The 21,654-nt window shown below is 46.3% G+C and overlaps 1 protein-coding gene and 1 long non-coding RNA gene across 3 annotated transcripts in view; both read left to right on the forward strand.

The window, feature by feature from the left end:
* The window catches only part of LOC309556750, a 489,144-nt gene that overhangs the window by 262,610 nt on the left and 204,880 nt on the right, over positions 1 to 21,654 (forward strand). The window lies entirely within an intron of this gene.
* Positions 1 to 21,654, forward strand: part of LOC309556744 (unconventional myosin-Ig-like) — a 314,471-nt gene that overhangs the window by 127,907 nt on the left and 164,910 nt on the right. For both annotated transcript variants that reach the window (XM_082259231.1, XM_082259232.1), the window contains exon 14: positions 13,642 to 13,774. In XM_082259231.1, the coding sequence (XP_082115357.1) occupies positions 13,642 to 13,774 (133 nt within the window). The remainder of the gene's footprint in view (positions 1 to 13,641; positions 13,775 to 21,654) is intronic.

Genomic DNA, 21,654 nt, shown 5'->3' on the forward strand with positions numbered 1-21,654 from the left:
ATCAGTTAAATTGGGGGATAGTCTGTGTTGGTACGTGTGAGAGAGATCCACCTTTCCAAGTTGTTGGGGTTCATCTCATACTTCTGAAGGTTTGAGGGTGCTGCCTGTTCCATACTCCCCCTACTCCTAGCCTTTTAGGGGTACAAACAATAGTAATTGGGGCCTAGTGTGGTTGTGTACGTGTGATATACATACACTTTTTTGGGATCATATTTTCTATTCCGCTATTTAATCAAAAACCTTTGGGGATCAGTTAAATTGGGGGATAGTCTGTGTTGGTACGTGTGAGAGAGATCCACCTTTCCAAGTTGTTGGGGTTCATCTCATACTTCTGAAGGTTTGAGGGTGCTGCCTGTTCCATACTCCTCCTCCTCCTCATCCATCCTTTTAGGTGTACAAACAATAGTAATTGGGGCCTAGTGTGCTTCTGTACGTGTGAGATACATACCCTTTTTTTGATCATATTTCCTATTCCGCTATTCAATAAAAACCTTTGGGGATCAATTAAATTGCGGGATAGTCTGTGTCGGTACGTGTGAGATCCACCTTTCCAAGTTTTTGGGGTTCATCTCATACTTCTGAAGCTTTGAGGGTGCTGCCTGTTCCATACTCCCCCTACTCCTCATCTAGCCTTTTAGGGGTACAAACAATAGTAATTGGGGCCCAGTGTGGTTGTGTACGTGTGATATACATACACTTTTTTGGGATCATATTTTCTATTCCGCTATTTAATCAAAAACCTTTGGGGATCAGTTAAATTGGGGGATAGTCTGTGTCGGTACGTGTGAGAGAGATCCACCTTTCCAAGTTGTTGGGGTTCATCTCATACTTCTGAAGGTTTGAGGGTGCTGCCTGTTCCATACCCCCCCTACTCCTCATCTAGCCTTTTAGGGGTACAAACAATAGTAATTGGGGCCTAGTGTGGTTGTGTACGTGCGAGATACATACACTTTTTTTGATCATATTTCCTATTCCGCTATTCAATAAAAACCTTTGAGGATCAATTGAATTGCGGGATAGTCTGTGTCGGTACGTGTGAGAGAGATCCACCTTTCCAAGTTGTTGGGGTTCATCTCATACTTCTGAAGGTTTGAGGGTGCTGCCTGTTCCATACCCCCCCTACTCCTCATCTAGCCTTTTAGGGGTACAAACAATAGTAATTGGGGCCTAGTGTGGTTGTGTACGTGCGAGATACATACACTTTTTTTGATCATATTTCCTATTCCGCTATTCAATAAAAACCTTTGAGGATCAATTGAATTGCGGGATAGTCTGTGTCGGTACGTGTGAGAGAGATCCACCTTTCCAAGTTGTTGGGGTTCATCTCATACTTCTGAAGGTTTGAGGGTGCTGCCTGTTCCATACCCCCCCTACTCCTCATCTAGCCTTTTAGGGGTACAAACAATAGTAATTGGGGCCTAGTGTGGTTGTGTACGTGTGATATACATACACTTTTTTTGGATCATATTTTCTATTCCGCTATTTAATCAAAAACCTTTGGGGATCAGTTAAATTGGGGGATAGTCTGTGTCGGTACGTGTGAGAGAGATCCACCTTTCCAAGTTGTTGGGGTTCATCTCATACTTCTGAAGGTTTGAGGGTGCTGCCTGTTCCATACTCCCCCTACTCCTAGCCTTTTAGGGGTACAAACAATAGTAATTGGGGCCTAGTGTGGTTGTGTACGTGTGATATACATACACTTTTTTGGGATCATATTTTCTATTCCGCTATTTAATCAAAAACCTTTGGGGATCAGTTAAATTGGGGGATAGTCTGTGTCGGTACGTGTGAGAGAGATCCACCTTTCCAAGTTGTTGGGGTTCATCTCATACTTCTGAAGGTTTGAGGGTGCTGCCTGTTCCATACTCCCCCTACTCCTAGCCTTTTAGGGGTACAAACAATAGTAATTGGGGCCTAGTGTGGTTGTGTACGTGCGAGATACATACACTTTTTTTGATCATATTTCCTATTCCGCTATTCAATAAAAACCTTTGAGGATCAATTGAATTGCGGGATAGTCTGTGTCGGTACGTGTGAGAGAGATCCACCTTTCCAAGTTGTTGGGGTTCATCTCATACTTCTGAAGGTTTGAGGGTGCTGCCTGTTCCATACCCCCCCTACTCCTCATCTAGCCTTTTAGGGGTACAAACAATAGTAATTGGGGCCTAGTGTGGTTGTGTACGTGCGAGATACATACACTTTTTTTGATCATATTTCCTATTCCGCTATTCAATAAAAACCTTTGAGGATCAATTGAATTGCGGGATAGTCTGTGTCGGTACGTGTGAGAGAGATCCACCTTTCCAAGTTGTTGGGGTTCATCTCATACTTCTGAAGGTTTGAGGGTGCTGCCTGTTCCATACTCCCCCTACTCCTCATCTAGCCTTTTAGGGGTACAAACAATAGTAATTGGGGCCCAGTGTGGTTGTGTACGTGTGATATACATACACTTTTTTTGGATCATATTTTCTATTCCGCTATTTAATTTAACTGGGCCTCCATGCGAGACCTGTGTGCCTTGTTGCGCTGTTTTGAGTACTCCACCAACATGGCCAGTGGCAATGACGCCGTTCTCAGCTTAACTATCCCACTTCCATGCCTCCTTGAAAAAACAATTCGGGCGATGATGGAAGAGGATGTGGCACAGGATGAGGAGGAGGAGGAGGATGAAGAGGTAACATTTCCAAGGCTTTCAGGGCAGTCATTCGCAAGGGGCTCCGAGGGTGGGTTCCTGCACACGCAAACGCCAGGGACGCAATTGTCCAGCAGGGGCACAGTTCTGGAGGATGAGGAGGATGAGGAGGAGGAGGAGCTGGAGGAGGAGATGGAACCATGTTCACAGCAGGGTGGCACCCAGGCCAGCTCATGGCCATCACTGGTGCGTGGCTGGGGGGATACAGAGGACACGGACGATACACCTCCCACAGAGGACAGCCTTTCGTCGCCTCTGGGCAGCCTGGCACACATGAGCGATTACATGCTGCAGTGTCTCCACAACGACCGCCGAGTTGCCCACATTCTAACTTGTGCTGATTACTGGGTGGCCACGCTGCTGGATCCCCGTTACAAGGACAACGTACCGTCCTTAATTCACTCACTGGAGCGCGATCGCAAGATGCGCGAGTACAAGCGCACGCTGGTAGACGCCATGCTGCTGGCATTCCCATCTGACAGCGGGGCCACAGTGGAAGCACAAGGCAGAGGAGGAGGAGGAGGAGGTCGCCAACGCAACCAGGGCACCGCCAGCACCTCAGAAGGCAGGGTTAGCATGGCCGAAATGTGGAAAAGCTTTGTCAGCACGCCACAACAAACAGCAGCACCAGCAGCTCAGATGGAACGTCTTAGCAGGAGGCAGCATTTTACCAACATGGTGGAGCAGTATGTGTGCACACGCCTACATGTAGTGAATGACGGGTCTGCCCCCTTCAACTTCTGGGTCTCCAAATTGGGCACATGGCTTGAGCTTGCCCTTTACGCCTTGGAGGTGCTGGCGTGCCCTGCAGCCAGTGTATTATCTGAACGGGTATTTAGCACGGCTGGGGGCGTTATAACAGACAAGCGCAGCCGCCTGTCCAGAGACAATGTGGACAAGCTCACGTTCATTAAAATGAACCAGGCATGGATCCCACGGGACTTTTCCGTACCTTATGCAGAATAGCAATGGATACCGACCTTACCCACCCATTGTTCCATTTTTGCTCTTTCTCACTCTTTTGGGGTGTACCCTCATTTAAAATTTTTGAAAAGAAGCAGTGTTGGCTACCTCGTCCTCCTCCTCAGGGCCAGATTAATGTAGGGGCTATTGGAGCTGCAGCTCCAGGCCCCTACCTTTTATATAGGCCCCGGGTTGGCCATATTCACTGTTACCGCTCTTCTGTCACTTGTAAACACAGAAGTCTGGCTTCTATGCTCGCTTCCCCAGGCAGCACCCTCAGAACCTCCCCACACAGCGTGAAGGCCGGACAAGGAGGGACAGTTGGCGATGCATGGATGTGTTTATGGGCTTCAGAGACAGCATCCCATGTTGAATTAGGCATGCATGGCTGCACCCTTCCTCCTCTGGGTGCATGGCAAGGCACGGCCCTTAAGGCCCTTCAAAATCCTCAGCACCAAGCCCATGATGCTGTTAATCCGGCCCTGGTCCTCCTCCACCGCCGCTTCCACCTACACCGCCCATAGGTGTGCGCAGCCTATTGCATTAAGGTGTGCACCCCAAAGTTGAAATACACATGCATGTGTTTGCCAGCAGGGAGAGTAATGTATCGGGGCCATGTACCTGTAGGCAAGGAGAAATAGAGCAGAGCAGGTCCCAGGGAGATCTTTCCCATCTCCTCACTGGCAATGCTATGTGCCCTAGGTGATTAGGGTGTGCCCAGGCACACCCAGCACACCCTGTGCGCACGCCTATGTCACCGCTAGGCTTGTGACGGTATCAGATTTTCATGCTGCGATTAATTGATTAAGGTTTTGCCACGGTATACGGTATTATCACGGTATTCTATTATTAAATTTAAATTATTAAATTTCCACCTCACTTCAATTTCATTGCTGAATTTAGGGGCTTTGGTTCACTTATGCACATTATTATATAGTCAGTCAGTACAGACTCTGTGAACCAGGCCTAAAATAGGTCATCAAGCAGTGTCTGGCCTAACTGGTGATAACTGGTTCTGGCGCTCGGCTCCGATCCGATGGCCTGGTCATTAAGAGGGCAAATCCTTGTGGTCAAGAAGTGGTTAAACCTGAAGGAGGTGTTGTTTATAAATTACTTTACTATTGCTTTAGGCCTGGTTCACATGTATGCGGGTTGGTGGTTCACATTTGCACAGGCATAGCAGCCCATTGATTTGAATGGGCTGCTATGCCCTCATTTTCCGCAGAAAAAAGGTGCATGCAGCATTTTTTTAAAATTCAGTGGCCTTGAAATCCATCCTGCTTTTGCACCATGCGACTAACCTGCAGTTCCTGCTCTGGCAAGCTTTCTGCATTTTTTGTATACGTGGGCACGGCATTTAAAAATAAACAGTTTGCGTGTGCAGCAACGGCAGGTAAGTCGCATGGTGCAAAAGAAGGATGGATTTCATGGCCACTGCATTTTTTTAAATTCTGCATGCACCTTTTTTCAGCTGAAAACGCAGGCATAGCAGCTCAAGCCCATTCACATCAATGGGCTGCTATGCCTGTGCAAATGTGGGCCCCCAACCCGCATACATGTGAACCAGGCCTAAAGCAATAGTAAAGTCATTAATTGGTTAAACCTGCAGGAGGACCGGTGTTTTTATCTATTAATGACTTTACTATTGCTTTAGGCCTGGTTCACATGTATGCGGGTTGGGGGCCCACATTTGCACAGGCATAGCAGCCCATTGATGTGAATGGGCTTGAGCTGCTATGCCTGCGTTTTCAGCTGAAAAAAGGTGCATGCAGAATTTAAAAAAATGCAGTGGCCATGAAATCCATCCTTCTTTTGCACCATGCGACTTACCTGCCGTTGCTGCACACGCAAACTGTTTATTTTTAAATGCCGTGCCCACGTATACAAAAAATGCAGAAAGCTTGCCAGAGCAGGAACTGCAGGTTAGTCGCATGGTGCAAAAGCAGGATGGATTTCAAGGCCACTGAATTTAAAAAAAATGCTGCATGCACCTTTTTTCTGCGGAAAATGAGGGCATAGCAGCCCGTTCAAATCAATGGGCTGCTATGCCTGTGCAAATGTGGGCCGCCAACCCGCATACATGTGAACCGCCAACCCGCATACATGTGAACCACCAACCCGCATACATGTGAACCAGGCCTAAAGCAATAGTAAAGTCATTAATAGATAAAAACACCGGTCCTCCTGCAGGTTTAACCACTTCTGGATCGCAAGGATTTGCCCCTTTAAAGACCAGGCCATCGGATCAGAGCGCCAGGACCAGTCATCACCAGGTAGGCCAGACACTGCTTGATGGCTATATAATAATGTAATGTGGGCTGCTAGGCGTGTGTGTGTGTATATATATATTTATTAGAGCTGCACGATTCTGGCCAAAATGAGAATCACGATTTTTTAGCTTGGAATAAAGATCACGATTCTCTCACGATTCTCTGTGTAACAAAAAAAAAAAAAATTGGGATAACTTTACTGTTACGTTTTTTTTTTTTTTTTTTTTATTCATTAAAGTCTAATCATTGCGTTTGAAAGACTGCTGCGCAAATACAGTGTGACATAAAATATTACAACAATCGCCATTTTATTCTGTAGGGTCTCTGCTAAAAAAATATATAAAATGTTTGGGGGTTCTAAGTACTTTTCTAGCAAAAAAAAAACTGATTTTAACTTGCAAGCAGCAAGTGTCAGAAAAAGATCCAGTCTTTAAGAGGTTAAACTTCCTTTCTCCCTGGCAGAGGGAAGGAAAAGATACAATGTAATCATTTTTGTTTATAGTTAGGAGACTTAATGCTGAAAGGTGTTAGCTGAGTGAGTGAATGAGTCATCCAGCTCACTGAAATGTATCAATTCACAAGTCAGGCAGACTTGACAGAGAAACTCGGTATTTTAAAAATGCCACAATAACAATACCGTGGCTATGCAATACCGCGATATATCGAATTACCGAAAACCGGCATATGTCTAGTCACCGCCACATCCACCACCACCTCAACCTCCCTCCTACTCCATATGGGCCTCGTCCTTCAGAGATGAAGAAGAACATTGTTTTATTTTTCTGTTTTTTTTTGTTGTTTTAAGTTATTTCCCTATCCACATTTGTTTGCAGAGCACTTGCCATGCTTTTAATTACGTTTTGCTGCCATTTGCAGCACTCTAGCCCTTTCCTTTGGTGTTTTAGAGCCATTTTAGTGCCTTAAAGTTCGGGTCCCCATTGACTTCAATGGGGTTCGGTGTCCGGGAAAAGTTCGGTAAAAGTCCGGGACACGGACCCGGACTTTTTTTTAAAGTTCGGCCGAACCCGTCGAACACGGACATCTAGGTGTTCGCTCAACCCTATAGGTAATTCATAGAAATAGGGGATTCAAAAAAAAACCGGTGGAACAATGGAAATAGGGGATCAATAGAAAAGAAAGGATCAATGGAAATGGGGGATCACTGGAAATAGGAGAAAGCTATAAATATGGGATCAATGGCAATAGGAGATCAATAAAATGAATGGATTGAGAGAAATAGGAACTGATAGAAATAGTAATAGGAGATCAATATAAATGTGAGGTCAATAGAAATCGGGGACTGATAGAAATAGATAACTGATAGAAATAAGGGATCAATAGAAATACGGAATCAGTAGAAATAGGAGATCAATAGAAATAGGGATTGATAGAAATAGATGATTGATAGAAATAGGGATTAATAGAAAATAGAGGATAAATGGAAATAAATGATTGATAAAATTGTTATTTAGCAATATTTTGCCCCCAAAGACTTAGGCAGACCATACACACTTAGGAGTCTAATTAAACGTAATTAAAAAAAATCGACAAACGTTCACACAGCCGCAATGAAAAGTCGCCATATCTTGTCTAATATGAGTATTTCCTATCAGAAGCTCCATCTAGTGGCCATAATGCAATATTTTTTCTGTAGTACCTTAATCAGGCAAATGCCACTAGATGGCAATAAAGACATTTTTATGCAGATTTTGTTATAAATAGACCTCCTAGATTTCCTACATTCAGCCCAATACCTTCCCCCATTTATTGTAAACAGCGTGGACTGAGGAACCCACATTTATTGGGTGAGTAACATGTTTAGAAGAGAACAGGTGACAGTTTCTGCTTTAGGCGCGGTGCGTTTTCACGCCTTCCCATGCGTTGCGTGTAGGGCAGCCTATTTATTGCAATGTCCTGTCTTATGCACACATAAAATAAGTCCTTGACACTTTTCCAAAAATCGCACTTGTTTTTAGGTGTAGCGGGATGCCAATAACCAGCATTCATCTGCTAAAAGGCAACGCGTTTCTGTGCGTGTCGGGAAAACGTGTCTATAACGGAACCGTTGACCCATACCGTACTTGTGATCTTCCATCAGTATACGCCTTCCTTGCAGTCCTGAACATAGATATCAAATCCTAGCCGCCCCCATAAAAAGCTAGCCAACAACTTAGCTTGTACTGGAATCGCTCTTTATTAAACAGTCACACAGAAATTATATACAGCATGGACTTCCCCTCCTGATCATATTACTACACACAGGTCAGGGGTTGCCTGATTACATTATCATATGCTGATGAAATTGTATACAGAAACAGAATTACCCTGAACTAATTATCTAGCCATCTGGACAGAACAATGTGGGCTCATTAACATTTAACAATGGGACAGGCAGACTTAACACAATCCACATTCCATCTCAATAGATAGACAATAGGACAAGACTGCCAATGACAGTCTGTCCTTCTCCTACATTGAAGTACATGGAATACACATCTACTTATTGCTATGATTATTTTGGAGTCAGACTTCATGGCAACAGGCTATAGGTCTCACAGTGTATAGTGGGATTAAATCTTCATATTCCTTGACAGATATTGCTGACAGATATTATTGTCCCACTTGAAGCAATCCAAACCATTAAGTATCTGTCTTTCACTCCCAGTGACAATGAGTACCGTCACAGTGTAATTTTGTGCTCATTCCCGAAATGCCAAGGTGTGAGCCAAGCCTTAAAGCCCAATTCTGAAGAAAGAAAAAAAGTGAGCTTTAGAATTTTTACATTGTATCTCTTCTTACTAAAATGTATTTATTTTCTCTTATCCTGAGCTCCCTCTAGTGGCCATAATGTGGCATTTACCTAGTGGCCATAATGTGGCATTTACCACATTCACTGTTGTATATGAATGAACTTGTCTTTACTGTTGACAATATTAGTTGAAGAACATTCAACCTGAAGAGAAAATACCCAAAGAACCTTCGATTTTGCTGCTTAGTTTACACAATGAACGCACATGAAGTTCGGCTGGATGAATATTTATGGCGTTTTTTATGTATAAATAGACCCCCATGGAGTTGTTGAATTCAAATAAATCCGCTTTCACCTTCAGGAGGGATAAATTACACTGAATAATAAAAAATGTTAAATATGTTTTCTCTCCAGCCGGAGGCTCATGGATAACACTCTTCATATCTGGATATAAGAGGCTCCTCCATGTGCGAAGTTATTTCCAGAACCTGTCTACAGATAATTATTCCGCTTTATCCGTCTGACGTCAGACTGGTGCTGGAAATAAGAGTGTGAATCAGAATTGGGGCGCTGCGTTCTCACGCCGCAGGAGGCTGTGCTGCTGATGTATGCCTGATATCTACTAAAGAGGGTCCAAGAGGGGCCACGACATGTAGAACCGGGGCTGTACTGCTGACATATGCCTGATATCTACTAAAGAGGGTCCAAGAGGGGCCACGACATGGAGAACTGGGGCTGTGGTGCTGAAATTTGCTTGATATCTACTAAAGAGTGTCCAAGAGGGGCCCCCCGAACATGGAGAACCAGGGCTGTACTGCTGACATATGCCTGATATCTACTAAAGAGGGTCCAAGAGGGGCCACAGCATAGAGAACCGGGGCTGTGGTGCTGACATATGCCTGATATCTTCTAAAGAAGGTCCAAGAGGGGCCCTGACATGGAGAACCGGTGCTGTCCTGCTGACATTTGCCTGATATCTACTAAAGAAGGTCCAATAGATCCAAAAAAGGGCCCTACATTGAGAACCAGGGCTGTGGTGCTGAAGGTGCACATGATGTTTACTAAAGAGGGTACAATAGATCCAAGAGGGGCCCCGACATGGAAAACCGGGGCTGTGGTGCTGACATTTGCCTGATAACTACTAAAGAAGGTCCAAGAGGGGCCCCGACATGGAGAACCGGGGCCCAGCTGCTGACATGCACCTGATATCTACTAAAGAGGGTCCAAGAGGGGCCCCGACATGGAGAACTGGTGCTGTATTGCTGAAATTTGCCTGATATCTACTAAAGAGGGCCTGAGAGATCAAAGAGGGGCCCGACATGGAGAACCGGGGCCCAGCTGCTGACATGCACCTGATATCTACTAAAGAAAGTCCAGTAGATCCAAGAGGGGCCCTACATTGAGAACCAGGGCTGTGGTGCTGACGTGCACATGATGTTTACTAAAGAGGGTGCAATAGATCCAAGAGCGGACCCAACATGGAGAACCGGGGACATGCTGCTGACATGTACCTGATATCTACTAAAGAAGGTCCGAAAGATCAAAGAGGGGCCCGACATGGAGAACCAAGGCCATGCTGTTGAAGTACACCTGAAAGCTACTAAAGAAGATCCAATAGATTTAAGAGGGGCCCTGACATAGGGAGTCGGGGCCATGTTTCTGATGTTCACCTAATATCTGCTAAAAAGGGTCCAATAGATCCAAGTGGGGCTCCGACATAGAGAAACGGGGCCGTGCTGACATGCACCTGATATCAACTAAAAGGGGCCGATAGATCGAAGAAGGACCCTGATATGGAAAACCATGGCTGTGCTGCTGATGTACACCTGATATCTGCTAAAGAGGGCCCGAGTTATTCAAGAGAAGCCTCAACATAGAGAACCAGGGCTGTTATGCTGATGTATGCCTGATTTCGACTAAAGAAAGTCTGAGAGGTCCAAGAGGGGCCCCCACATGGAGAACCGGGGCCCAGCTGCTGATGTGCACCTGATATCTACTAAAAAATATCCAATGGATCCAAGAGAGGACCGAACATTGATAACCAGGCTGCTGGCATGCACCTGATATCTACTTAAGAAGGTCATATAGATTCAATAGGGGCCCCGATACGGAGAACCAGGGCCATGCTGCTGATGTGCACCTGACATCTACTAAAGAAGGTCCTATAGATTAAAGAGGGGTGTCCCAATATGGAGAACCAGGGCTTTGCTGCTGATGTACACCTGATATCTCCTAAAGAGGGTCCCATAGATCCAAGAGGGGCCCCGACATGGAGAACCAGGGTCATGGTACTGATGTGCACCTGATATCTACTAAAAAATATCCAATAGATCCAAGAGGGGACCAAACATGGAGAACCGGGCTTGTGCTGCTGATGTGCACATGATATCTACTAAAGTTGGCCAAAGAGATCCAAGAGGGGCCGCTGCTAATGACGTACACATATGTAGCACTGTCCCCGTAGGGTCTACTGTAAGATGACTTCTCGGGCCTCCTCTGATTACCAGCAAACAGTCACTTAGGGAACGGTTCACACAGCCCTCCTTACTCCCGAAGGCTCATCACACAATAAACAGTCCAGGGGTTTTGGTTTTTAGTGTTTATTTTGGAACTTGGATGGTGGAAGGGAATAGGGAGATACTCAAACTGTAACTATTCACAATGGATAAGGACAACTCTCACTTGGCCTCACCAGGCTGCTTGTGAAAGCAGCTGCACTGCTTAATCCATACTGCCACATGTATGGAAAGGGTTAAGTCTCCTTGAACTTTTCTCTCCAGCAATAGACTTGGAGAACCTAAATTATCTTCGGGACACTCACTAACATCCCCTTTACTGACACCCGTCCACTGTCTCTTCTAGCTTCAGGGGTGGCCCTCCTCAGGTCAGGCCCTTTGGCACAGATCTGTACTCACTGTAATGCAGAATCAGATCCTTCAGCTTCCCTGGACCTCTGGGTTCAGCTCCTCACTAGTTCCTCAGGTCGACAACCTGAGGCCTCACGACCCCTCTACAGAGGAGGAGGCAGCCGTTCCCCTCCCTCCGGAACTCCGCTATCCAGCCGAAAGACCCCGAGCACATGTGCTCCTGGCTTTTATACAGTATCCCAGCATGCACCAATGCACTTTCCTCTGCCAAATCCCCAGGGTTGTATCAAAAGCCTGTGCACTCATATGTCAGGTTTCCTCCCACTGTCCAACATGCCTCCCTATTGGACCAATGTGAAGCACTCTCCAGACAGAACGAGTTGCACCTGAACACATTGAGCAGACCTCACTAACAGATCCTGCTCTCTGGTAGGCAGAGAACAATATAGATTTACCTGCAATCCCTCTGGTAAGCAGAAAGGACCCAAAACTATACTTTCTCTCTAGCACCTACCTAGGAGGGTGCTCCACATGATATCTAATAAAGAGTTTCCCCGCTAGATCCAAGAGGGCCCCGGCATGGAGAACCGAGGTTGTGCAGGTGTGCAGGGGCCAATCAGGTGAAACTGGAAGTTTTTATTTCAAGGAAATTTCAGTGAAAATCAGGTCATTCTGCAAAACGCATCTGAGTCCGTTAAGATTTGAAACTATGAGCATAATATATGATAAAGTCTGTCAGGAGCATTAGCAAAGCCGGTTTATTGTGCATAGGTTGCCAACTGTCCCAGATTTGCCAGGACAGTCCTGCATCTTGGTTCTTGGTCAACTGATGCTGTGTCCCGGGCCGTGTCACAGCATCAACCTTATTTTAGTTACTGCCCATGTGCACTAATAGCAAGCAATGGGCTGCAAGTGGGTGGCCCACGCATATTTAGAGGCAGGGTCTGGGCAGGACTGACCTATAAAGGTATGATTTAGGCATTCCACCTAGAAAGGGGGAGGATGAAATGAGGACTGTGGGCGGGGTTAACAGTGCCATTTTTCCATGCAATATGGTCTCCTTGTAGACTTTGGATAAGAATATATACAGAGTGACTTCTCTGTTCTTCTCACCAGAAAGAGCTAGAGCTTTGACTCAGCAAGGGGCAAGTTGGACCTCTGTATAGAGACCACTGCTTCCACACTACAAGGTTCCTTCTCCGCAGCATATTTATTATGTTCCAGCCAATTCCTGGAGAGGGCTGTCCGGAAGGGGGCTGGGGATCTGGGTTCTTTCTCACCAGGAGGGCTCCAGATCCTGAGGGGCTGCCGTCCTTAGACAACCCATGGGCTGTGTAGCTGTTCATGAGGCCTCAGTGGTATCATAGCTGGGGGCCTGGAGGAATCTTTAGAGGAGCTGGCTATAGGACTTCATCATCAGGGGTCTGGTCTGGAGAAGGGTTGTCTCCCTCGCTGGACCGGGCCTGTAGGGAGCTGGAAGGTGGTACCTGTCCTGGGTACTTGTGAGCAAAGACCCTAAATTGATCCCTGTTGCTATGCAGTGCCTTGGAACTCCCTCTAGGTAGCAATAATTGTGTAGTGATGCAAGGTAACCAGATGCAAGGTGACTTGCGTCATGGTCTTCAGCTGTGCGGCCTTAGACATTCCAATATTTACAATTAAGGAGAAAATTGTTCCCTAATAGGTATTTTCTGATAGTTTTGGAGTATTTAATGCCCTAACCCCTCTCCTGTGTAAAGTTCTTCAAGCAATAAATCTTAAAAAGTCATCCCTTAGACTGAGTTATTGGAGTCAGTGGGAATGGACTGGTCCTTTCAGCAGTGGTCAGCATCTGTACTATTAAGGAAGGACTAGCTGCTACATGTGGGGGTAGCACTAAAAGGGTCAGGGACTCCTTTTGAGTCTTTTCTGGCAGGTAGGGTAGCCCATTGAAATTAATAAGCTGCCCTATAAGCGATGTGTGGAAACGTTCAGAAACATGTGTGTGCTACATTGCATCTACATGGTTAGAATTAAAATCTCAATCTATAATGTGCAGGTTGGATAATATCACTCCTATAGATATCCTGGTGTAATGATTCCATCTCTCCTCTCTTCCAGTAAAGACCCCGTTCTGAAGGACATGTGGCCGGATGGACAGTTGAGTATCAGTGAGGTGACAAAGAGACCCCTGACTGCCGCTACGCTTTTCAAGAACTCCATGGTGTCACTGGCTGAGAACCTGGCCTGCAAGGTGAGCCCTAACCCAACTCCCTTCCCGCTAGCGACCAATCTGACTGATGTAAATAGAAGCCGACTCAAAGACTAAAATGAATCAAGGGAAAATTTCCCAGGGTTGGAGTCCACGTGGTACAGAACTCAGAACAATAACCCTAAAGAAAATCAACTTGAAGGACTTGATGACCCCAAGGGTCATTGAGTCCATCAAGTTGGTTTTCTTTTGGTTTAAGGACCAATTTGACTGCTGTAAAAAGAAACCGACTCAAAGACTAAAAGAAACAAGGAAAACATTCCCAGGGTCGGAGTCTATGTAGTACAGAACTCTGAACAACAACCCAAAAGAAAACCCAAGGGTTGTTGTGTCCATCAATTTGGTTTTCTTTTGGGTTAGAGTCCAATCTGAGTTCAGTAAATAGAATCCAACTCAAAGACTAAAATAAACAAGGAAAAAATGACTAGGGTCGAAGTTCATGTGGTACAGAACTCAGAACAACAACACAAAAGAAAACCAACTTGAAGGACTTGATGACCCTTAAGAGTCGTTGAGTCCATCAAATTCGTTTTCTTTTGGGTTAGAGACCAACTGCTGTAAATAGAAGCTGACTTAAAGACTAAAAGAAACAAGGAAAAAATGACCAGGGTTGAAGTTCATGTGGTACAGAACTTGGAACAACAACACAAAAGTAACCCAACTTGAAGGACTTGATGACCCCAAGAGTCGTTAAGTCCATCAAGTTGGTTTTCTTTTGGATTAGAGACCAATCTGACTGCTGTAAATAGAAGCTGACTCAAAGACTAAGAAACAAAGAAAACATTTCCAGGGTCGGAGTCTATATGGTACATAACTCAGAACAACAACCCAACAGGAAACCAACTTGAAGGTCTCGATGACCCAAGGGTCGTCAGGTCCCTCAAGCTGGTTTTCGTTTGTGTTAAAGATCAATCTGACTGCTGTAAATAGAAGCCAACTCAAAGACCAAGAGAAACACTGAAAATATTCCCTGGGTTGGAGTCCATGTGGTACAGAACTCATAACAACAACCCAAAAGGCAACCAAGGTCATTCAGTCCATCAAGTTGGTTTTCTTTTGGGTTAGAGAGCAGTCTGATTGCTGTAAATAGAAGGTAACTCAAAGACTAAAAGAAACAGGGAAAACAATTCCCAGTTTCGGAATCCATGTGGCACTGGTACAGAACTTGGAACAACAACACAAAAGAAACCCAGCTTCAAGGACTCGATGACCCCAAAAGTCGTTAAGTCCATAAAGTTGGTTTTCTTTTTGGATTAGAGACAATCTGACTGCTGTAAATAGAAGCTAACTCAAAGACTAAGAAACAAAGGAAACATTTCCAGGGTCGGAGTCTATATGGTACAGAACTCAGAACAACAACCCAAAAGGAAACCAACTTGAAGGACTTGATGACCCAAGGGTCGTCAAGTCCCTCAAGCTGGTTTTCTTTTGTGTTAAAGACCAATCTGACTGCTGTAAATAGAAGCCAACTCAAAGACCAAGAGAAACACTGAAAAAATTCCCCAGGTTGGAGTCCATGTGGTACAGAACTCATAACAACAACCCAAAAGGCAACCAAGGTCATTCAGTCCATCAAGTTGGTTTTCTTTTGGGTTAGAGAGCAGTCTGATTGCTGTAAATAGAAGGTAACTCAAAGACTAAAAGAAACAGGGAAAAGATTCCCAGGTTCTGAGTCCATGGGGTACAGAACAACAACCCAAAAGATATCCAACTTGATGGACTCAATGACCCAAGAGTCGTTGAGTCCATCAAGTTGGTTTCTTATGGGTTAGAGACCAATCTAGAGGTGATTTAATAATTTGAAAAAAAAATGGAAAGACATGAATCATCTTATTGATGATTTTGCTTCTGATTGTGTATTCTCTGAAGTGAAGTGAGAAAATAATGGAACATAGAGAGAAAAATCAATCCAATGAAGATAATTTATTACACTGAATTTAGAGTGGAGTCTTTATTTCTCTAATTATTTAGCAAACTGAACACCAACAGTAAAGACGTCTTTATGGTTTCTCTATAACGCAGTCTATAATGAATTCACCGATCATTCTCCGCTCATCACTGCTGAGAGATGTACTGCTTCCACAAAGCCCATCTGTCTGCACATTCGCTCAAACATTTTACATTTGCTAGAATTTGGACTTCCCATTCATCAGGAAATACACATTTCCATAACATTTACCCCAATTATACATCTGCTGTTTTCAAACTTGGCGAATCATTGAGTTTATCACGGATCCATAGGCATAACAATAGCTATGACAGTAAGAGGCCTTCAAGCCTCAAACATGGGGAAGTGGTGTCAGCAGAGGCACCCGAATGTGAAGGAGAAGCTGAAAAGTGGATTCTTCATCAATTCTATATTCATTGCATAATAGTATAAAAACACTATCAACACGTTTCATCACACTACACCAGCCACTTCCTCAGGATGGTACATAAAATACTGATAAACAAAGCAAGTATATATATTAAAAAATACATTTATATATATATATATATATATATATATATATATATATATACAGTATCTCACAAAAAAGTACACCCCTCACATTTTTGTAAATATTTTATTCTCTTTTCATGTGACAACACTGAAGAAATGACACTTTGCTACAATGTAAAGTAGTGAGTGTACAGCTTGTATAACAGTGTAAATTTGCTGTCCCCTCAAAATAACTCAACACACAGCCATTAATGTCTAAACCGCTGGCAACAAAAGTGAGTACACCCCTAAGGGAAAATGTCCAAATTGGGCCCAATTAGCCATTTTCCCTCCCCGGGGTCATGTGACTCGTTAGTGTTACAAGGTCTCAGGTGTGAATGGGGCGCAGGTGTGTTAAATTTGGTGTTATCGCTCTCACTCTCTCATACTGGTCACTGGAAGTTCAACATGGCACCTCATGGCAAAGAAATCTCTGAGCATCTGAAAAAAAGACTATAAGAAGATTGCCAATACCCTGAAACTGAGCTGCAGCACGGTGGCCAAGACCATACAGCGGTTTAACAGGACAGGTTCCACTCAGAACAGGCCTCTCCATGGTCCACCAAAGAAGTTGAGTGCACGTGCTCAGCGTCATATCCAGAGGTTGTCTTTGGGAAATAGACGTATGAGTGCTGCCAGCATTACTGCAGAGGTTGAGGGGGGGGGGGGGTGGGAGGTCAGCCTGTCAGTGCTCAGACCATACGCCGCACACTGCATCAAATTGGTCTGCATGGCTGTCATCCCAGAAGGAAGCCTCTTCTAACGATGATGCACAAGAAAGCCCGCAAACAGTTTGCTGAAGACAAGCAGACTAAGGACATGGATTACTGGAACCATCTCCTGTGGTCTGATGAGACCAGGATAAACTTATTTGGTTCAGATGGTGTCAAGCGTTTGTGGCGGCAACCAGGTGAGGAGTACAAAGACAAGTGTGTCTTCCTACAGTCAAGCATGGTGGTGGGAGTGTCATGGTCTGGGGCTGCATGAGTGCTGCCGGCACTGGGGAGCTACAGTTCATTGAGGGAACCATGAATGCCAACATGTACTGTGACATACTGAAGCAGAGCATGATCCCTCTCTTCAGAGACTGGGCCGCAGGGCAGTATTCCAACATAACGACCCCAAACACCTCCAAGAGGACCACTGCCTTGCTAAAGAAGCTGAGGGTAAAGGTGATGGACTGGCCAAGCATGTCTCCAGACCTAAACCCTATTGAACATCTGTGGGGCATCCTCAAACGGAAGATGGAGGAGCGCAAGGTCCCTAACATCCACCAGCTCAGTGATGTCATCATGGAGGAGGGGAAGAGGACTCCAGTGACAACCTGTGAAGCTCTGGTGAACTCCATGCCCAAGAGGGTTAAGGCAGTGCTGGAAAATAATGGAGGCCACACAAAATATTGACACTTTGGGCCCAATTTGGACATTGTCACTTAGGGGTGTACTCACTTTTGTTGCCAGCGGTTTAGACATTAATGGCTGTGTGTTGAGTTATTTTGAGGGGACAGTAAATTTACACTGTTATACAAGCTGTACACTCACTACTTTACATTGTAGCAAAGTGTCATTTCTTCAGTGTTGTCACATGAAAAGATAGAATAAAATATTTACACAAATGTGAGGGGTGTACTAACTTTTGTGAGATACTGTATATATATATATGTTTGATCCCCTGCAGATTTTGTAAGTTTGGCTACTTAAAAAGAATTGGCGGGTGTATAATTTTTATCATAGGTGTATTTTATATGATAGAGACAGAATATCAACCAAATATCCAGAAAAAACACATGATACAAATGTTATAAATGGAGTTGCAGTTCAGTGAGTAAAATAAGTATTTGATCCCCAAGCAAAACATGACTTAGTAGTCGGTGGAGAAACCCTTGTTGGAAGCACAGAGGTCAGACGTTTCTTGTAGTTGGTGACCAGGTTTGCACACATCTCAGAAGGGATTTTGCTCCACTCTTCTTTACAGATCTTCTCTAAATCCTTAAGGTTTCTTGGCTTTCGCTTGGCAACTCGAAGTTTCAGCTCCCTCCATAAATTTTCTATAGGATTAAGGTCTGGAGACTGGCTAGACCACTCCATAACCTTAATGTGCTTCTTCTTGAGCCACTCCTTTGTTGCCTTGGCGATATGTTTTGGGTCATTGTCATGCTGGAAGACCCATCCATGACCCATCTTCAGTGTTCTGGCTGAGGGAAGAAGGTTCTCATCCAAGATTTTACAACACATGGCCCCGTCCATTGGACCCTCAATGGGGCAAACTCAGCCTGTACCTTTTGCAGAGAAACAGCCCCAAGGCATCATGTTTCCACCTTGACTGTAGGGATGGTGTTCTTAGGGTCATAGTCAGCATTTTTCTTCCTCCAAATACGGCGAGTCGAGTTAATGCCCAAATTATTTTGCAGTTACTGAGTCCCGAACCCAAGGGCTGGCAGTTACTGAGTCCTGAACGCTGGTGCTGGCAGTAACTGAGTCCCAAAACCCCCGGTGCTGGTAGTTACAGAGTCCTGTACCTAGTTGCTGGCAGTTAGTGAGTCCCAAAACCCCGGTGCTGGCAGTTACTGAGTCCTGAACGCTGATGCTGGCAGTTACTGAGTCCTGAACCCTTGTACTGGCAGTTACTGAGCCCTGAACGCTGATGCTGGCAGTTACTGAGTCCTGAACCCCGGTGCTGGCAGTTACTGAGTCCTGAACCCCGGTGCTGGCAGTTATTGAGTCCTGAACCCCGGTGCTGGCAGTTACTGAGTCCTGTACCCTGGTGCTGGCAGTTACTGAGTCCTGTACCCTGGTGCTGGCAGTTATTGAGTCCTGTATCCTGGTGCTGGCAGTTACTGAGTCCTAAACCCCGGTGCTGGCAGTTACTGAGTCCTGAACCCCGGTGCTGCCAGTTACTGAGTCCTGAACCCCGGTGCTGGCAGTTACTGAGTCCTGAACCCCGGTGCTGGCAGTTATTGAGTCCTGTATCCTGGTGCTGGCAGTTACTGAGTCCTAAACCCCGGTTCTGGCAGTTACTGAGTCCTGAACCCCGGTGCTGCCAGTTACTGAGTCCTGAACCCCGGTGCTGGCAGTTATTGAGTCCTGAACCCCAGTGCTGCCAGTTACTGAGTCCTGAACCCCGGTGCTGGCAGTTACTGAGTCCTGTACCCTGGTGCTGGCAGTTACTGAGTCCTGAACCCCGGTGCTGGCAGTTACTGAGTCCTGTACCCTGGTGCTGGCAGTTACTGAGTCCTGTACCCTGGTGCTGGCAGTTACTGAGTCCTGTACCCTGGTGCTGGCAGTTACTAAGTCCTGTACTCTGGTGCTGGCAGATACTAAGTCCTGTACCCTGGTGCTGGCAGTTACTGAGTCCTGTACCCTGGTGCTGGCAGTTAATGAGTCCTGTACCCTGGTGCTGGCAGTTACTGAGTCCTGTACCCTCGTGCTGGCAGTTACTGAGTCCTGTACCCTGGTGCTGGCAGATACTAAGTCCTGTACCCTGGTGCTGGCAGTTACTGAGTCCTGTACCCTGGTGCTGGCAGTTACTAAGTCCTGTACTCTGGTGCTGGCAGATACTAAGTCCTGTACCCTGGTGCTGGCAGTTACTGAGTCCTGTACCCTGGTGCTGGCAGTTACTGAGTCCTGTACCCTGGTGCTGGCAGTTGCTGAGTCCTGTACCCTGGTGCTGGCAGTTACTAAGTCCTGTACTCTGGTGCTGGCAGATACTAAGTCCTGTACCCTGGTGCTGGCAGTTACTGAGTCCTGTACCCTGGTGCTGGCAGTTAATGAGTCCTGTACCCTGGTGCTGGCAGTTACTGAGTCCTGTACCCTCGTGCTGGCAGTTACTGAGTCCTGTACCCTGGTGCTGGCAGATACTAAGTCCTGTACCCTGGTGCTGGCAGTTACTGAGTCCTGTACCCTCGTGCTGGCAGTTACTGAGTCCTGAACCCCGGTGCTGCCAGTTACTGAGTCCTGAACCCCGGTGCTGGCAGTTACTGAGTCCTGAACCCCGGTGCTGGCAGTTATTGAGTCCTGTATCCTGGTGCTGGCAGTTACTGAGTCCTAAACCCCGGTTCTGGCAGTTACTGAGTCCTGAACCCCAGTGCTGGCAGTTACTGAGTCCTGAACCCCGGTGCTGGCAGTTACTGAGTCCTGTACCCTGGTGCTGGCAGTTACTGAGTCCTGAACCCCGGTGCTGGCAGTTACTGAGTCCTGTACCCTGGTGCTGGCAGTTACTGAGTCCTGTACCCTGGTGCTGGCAGTTACTGAGTCCTGTACCCTGGTGCTGGCAGTTACTAAGTCCTGTACTCTGGTGCTGGCAGATACTAAGTCCTGTACCCTGGTGCTGGCAGTTACTGAGTCCTGTACCCTGGTGCTGGCAGTTAATGAGTCCTGTACCCTGGTGCTGGCAGTTACTGAGTCCTGTACCCTCGTGCTGGCAGTTACTGAGTCCTGAACCCTGGTGCTGGCAGTTACTGAGTCCTGTACCCTGGTGCTGGCAGTTACTGAGTCCTGTACCCTGGTGCTGGCAGTTACTGAGTCCTGTACCCTGGTGCTGGCAGTTACTAAGTCCTGTACTCTGGTGCTGGCAGATACTAAGTCCTGTACCCTGGTGCTGGCAGTTACTGAGTCCTGTACCCTGGTGCTGGCAGTTAATGAGTCCTGTACCCTGGTGCTGGCAGTTACTGAGTCCTGTACCCTCGTGCTGGCAGTTACTGAGTCCTGTACCCTCGTGCTGGCAGTTACTGAGTCCTGTACCCTGGTGCTGGCAGATACTAAGTCCTGTACCCTGGTGCTGGCAGTTACTGAGTCCTGTACCCTGGTGCTGGCAGTTACTAAGTCCTGTACTCTGGTGCTGGCAGATACTAAGTCCTGTACCCTGGTGCTGGCAGTTACTGAGTCCTGTACCCTGGTGCTGGCAGTTACTGAGTCCTGTACCCTGGTGCTGGCAGTTACTGAGTCCTGTACCCTGGTGCTGGCAGTTATTGAGTCCTGTATCCTGGTGCTGGCAGTTACTGAGTCCTAAACCCCGGTGCTGGCAGTTACTGAGTCCTGAACCCCGGTGCTGCCAGTTACTGAGTCCTGAACCCCGGTGCTGGCAGTTACTGAGTCCTGAACCCCGGTGCTGGCAGTTATTGAGTCCTGTATCCTGGTGCTGGCAGTTACTGAGTCCTAAACCCCGGTTCTGGCAGTTACTGAGTCCTGAACCCCAGTGCTGCCAGTTACTGAGTCCTGAACCCCGGTGCTGGCAGTTACTGAGTCCTGTACCCTGGTGCTGGCAGTTACTGAGTCCTGAACCCCGGTGCTGGCAGTTACTGAGTCCTGTACCCTGGTGCTGGCAGTTACTGAGTCCTGTACCCTGGTGCTGGCAGTTAATGAGTCCTGTACCCTGGTGCTGG

This window comes from Pelophylax lessonae, assembly GCF_965119305.1.
Source record: "Pelophylax lessonae genome assembly, chromosome: 5".
Lineage (NCBI taxonomy): Eukaryota > Metazoa > Chordata > Amphibia > Anura > Ranidae > Pelophylax > Pelophylax lessonae.